Source organism: Nestor notabilis, unplaced genomic scaffold (assembly GCF_000696875.1).
Source record: "Nestor notabilis isolate BGI_N333 unplaced genomic scaffold, ASM69687v1 scaffold31310, whole genome shotgun sequence".
Classification (NCBI taxonomy): domain Eukaryota; kingdom Metazoa; phylum Chordata; class Aves; order Psittaciformes; family Psittacidae; genus Nestor; species Nestor notabilis.
Window position 1 is genome coordinate 20778 of NW_009913164.1, and position 2077 is coordinate 22854.

Consider the following 2077-nt stretch of genomic DNA (forward strand, 5'->3'; position numbering starts at 1 on the left):
AAGTTTATTACTTTGGGCTACAACAGAAACTTTTGATTATATCTTACATTTGTAAAGCTCATTGTCATTACTAAGAAGTTCCAGAAAGCTCGCAAGATCCTTTTTAATGTTAAGCAGAACAACTCCTCTGCAAAAATTCAGCAAGCTTTGGTTTAAAAAAAAAAAAAATAAATAAAAACCACTTTCAGAGATGCTGCTTGAAATATGTTATTATATAAGCATAAATGAAAAACCAAACTGAACACATACATTCTTTCAGGAAGAGCCTTTTAAAACACAAACATGTAGCAAATCACTCAAAGACTTCCTTTAAAACCAGTCCTTCCATTTATATGGAAACAAATAATTTTCCAAACAGAACAATTTTGTTTGTTTTTAGAAACAGGACAGTAACAATTGCTGATACTTCAAGGGATGGGGTTTGTTGTTTGTTTTTTTTTTAACAAGAAGTACTGTTTATGCTGTTATTTTTTAGCAAGTCACCTTTTCAGATCCTCTGGCTTTCCCCATCCTCTTATGAAAAGTTTGGTGAGGAGAAGCTTTCTGTACAAGACATCTAATTTACTTACACCCATCTGCAGCAAACTGACATCTAGAAAAAAGAACAAATAAAAACAAGACAGTTAAAGGGGTTGAGTGGCAAGTTCATTGATTGTAACACAAAGTAGGTTCTTATTCTGGTGTCTCTATCAATGAAAAGCCATAACATTTTATTCCAAGGAAGTTAAACTTGACCTTCAGGTCAATTATTTTCATTTTAAACAAAATACAAGTGTAGTTAGGTGGAGGTTTTTTGTTTTGATGTTTGGGGGTTTTTTATGGGTTTGTTTGTTTGTTGGCTTTTTTTGTTTTGGGTTTGGGGTTTTTTTTTGTTTTTAGGAAAACGGAATTTAGGAGTAGGGTTTTAACATGCCTAATATAACCAGAAATCTATTATGTAACTGTCCTGGGTTCAGCTACAGCAGTCATTTTTTCGCCTTCTTAGTAGCTGGTGCAGTGCTGTGTTTTTGACTTTCAGTCTGGGAACAACGCTGATAACACCGATGTTTTTAGTTGTTGCTAAGTAATGTTTACTCTGACCAAGGACTTTCTCAGTCTCATGCTTTGCCAGAGAGGAGGGGAAGCCAGGAGGAAGCAGAGACAGGACACCTGACCCAAACTGGCCAAAGGGGTATTCCATACCACAGCACGTCATGCCCAGTATAGAAACTGGGGGGAGTTACCCGGAAGGCCCAGATCGCTGCTCGGGTCGGGCTGGGTATCGGTCGGCGGGTGGTGAGCGGTTGTGTCCTTTTCCCTTGTTATTCCTCTTATCATTATTATTGGTAGCAGTAGTGGTTTGTATTATACCTTAGTTACTGGAGTGCTGTTATCTCAACTCGTGGGAGTTACATTCCTTCGATTCTCCTCCCCATCCCTCCGGGAGCGGGGGGAGGAAGAAAAAGGGGGGGAGTGAGCGAGCGGCTGCGTGGTTCCAAGTTGCCGGCTGGGCTTAAACCACGACAGTAACTGATGACAAGCCAACTGAAGAGGCACATAATGTCACAGAACTACATCTTCAACCAGTCCTAAGTGTACTTTAATTGAACTGATAAAACTAAGAGTGGCATTGATCTCTGCCCTGTCAAGATAGCAGTGATGGCAAAAACTTTTCAGTCAACATGGGCTTTCATAAGCACATCTCAGGAAGGAAGCTTGAAACAATATTTAAACAACCAGAAGACTCTAGCTATGTAATTACAGATCTCTAGCTATGTAATTATTTGTTGATTAAAAAAAAAAAAAAAAAAGGAAAAAAAGTAGCTCCAGTCACTGACGCAGAGAAAGTTTATTTTTCTAAGCTTGTCTTTGTTGGTATCTTAAACATATATCCTAACCCTTATTTTACTCATTCCTTTCCAAATTTCACCAACTCATTTCTTATGAGTTTTGAAAATGATGCTCCCATTCCTCTCAGGGAAGAAATCACACCATCTAAATCCTTGCCAGTATAATTTCTCTTTAAGCAAATATACTACCTCAAATATAGCTAAAGACAACAAGATTTTAGACAAGCTGAGCACTATTTTCAAAGCAA

The 2077-nt window shown here is 38.0% G+C and overlaps 1 protein-coding gene across 1 annotated transcript in view; it reads right to left on the reverse strand.

The window, feature by feature from the left end:
* The window catches only part of LOC104412316 (chromosome unknown open reading frame, human C4orf29), a 14673-nt gene extending 14098 nt beyond the window's left edge, over nt 1-575 (reverse strand). The window contains exon 1 of the mRNA XM_010022996.1: nt 484-575. Coding sequence (XP_010021298.1) covers nt 484-575 — 92 coding nt within the window. The remainder of the gene's footprint in view (nt 1-483) is intronic.
* Between the last annotated feature and the right edge of the window lie 1502 nt (nt 576-2077).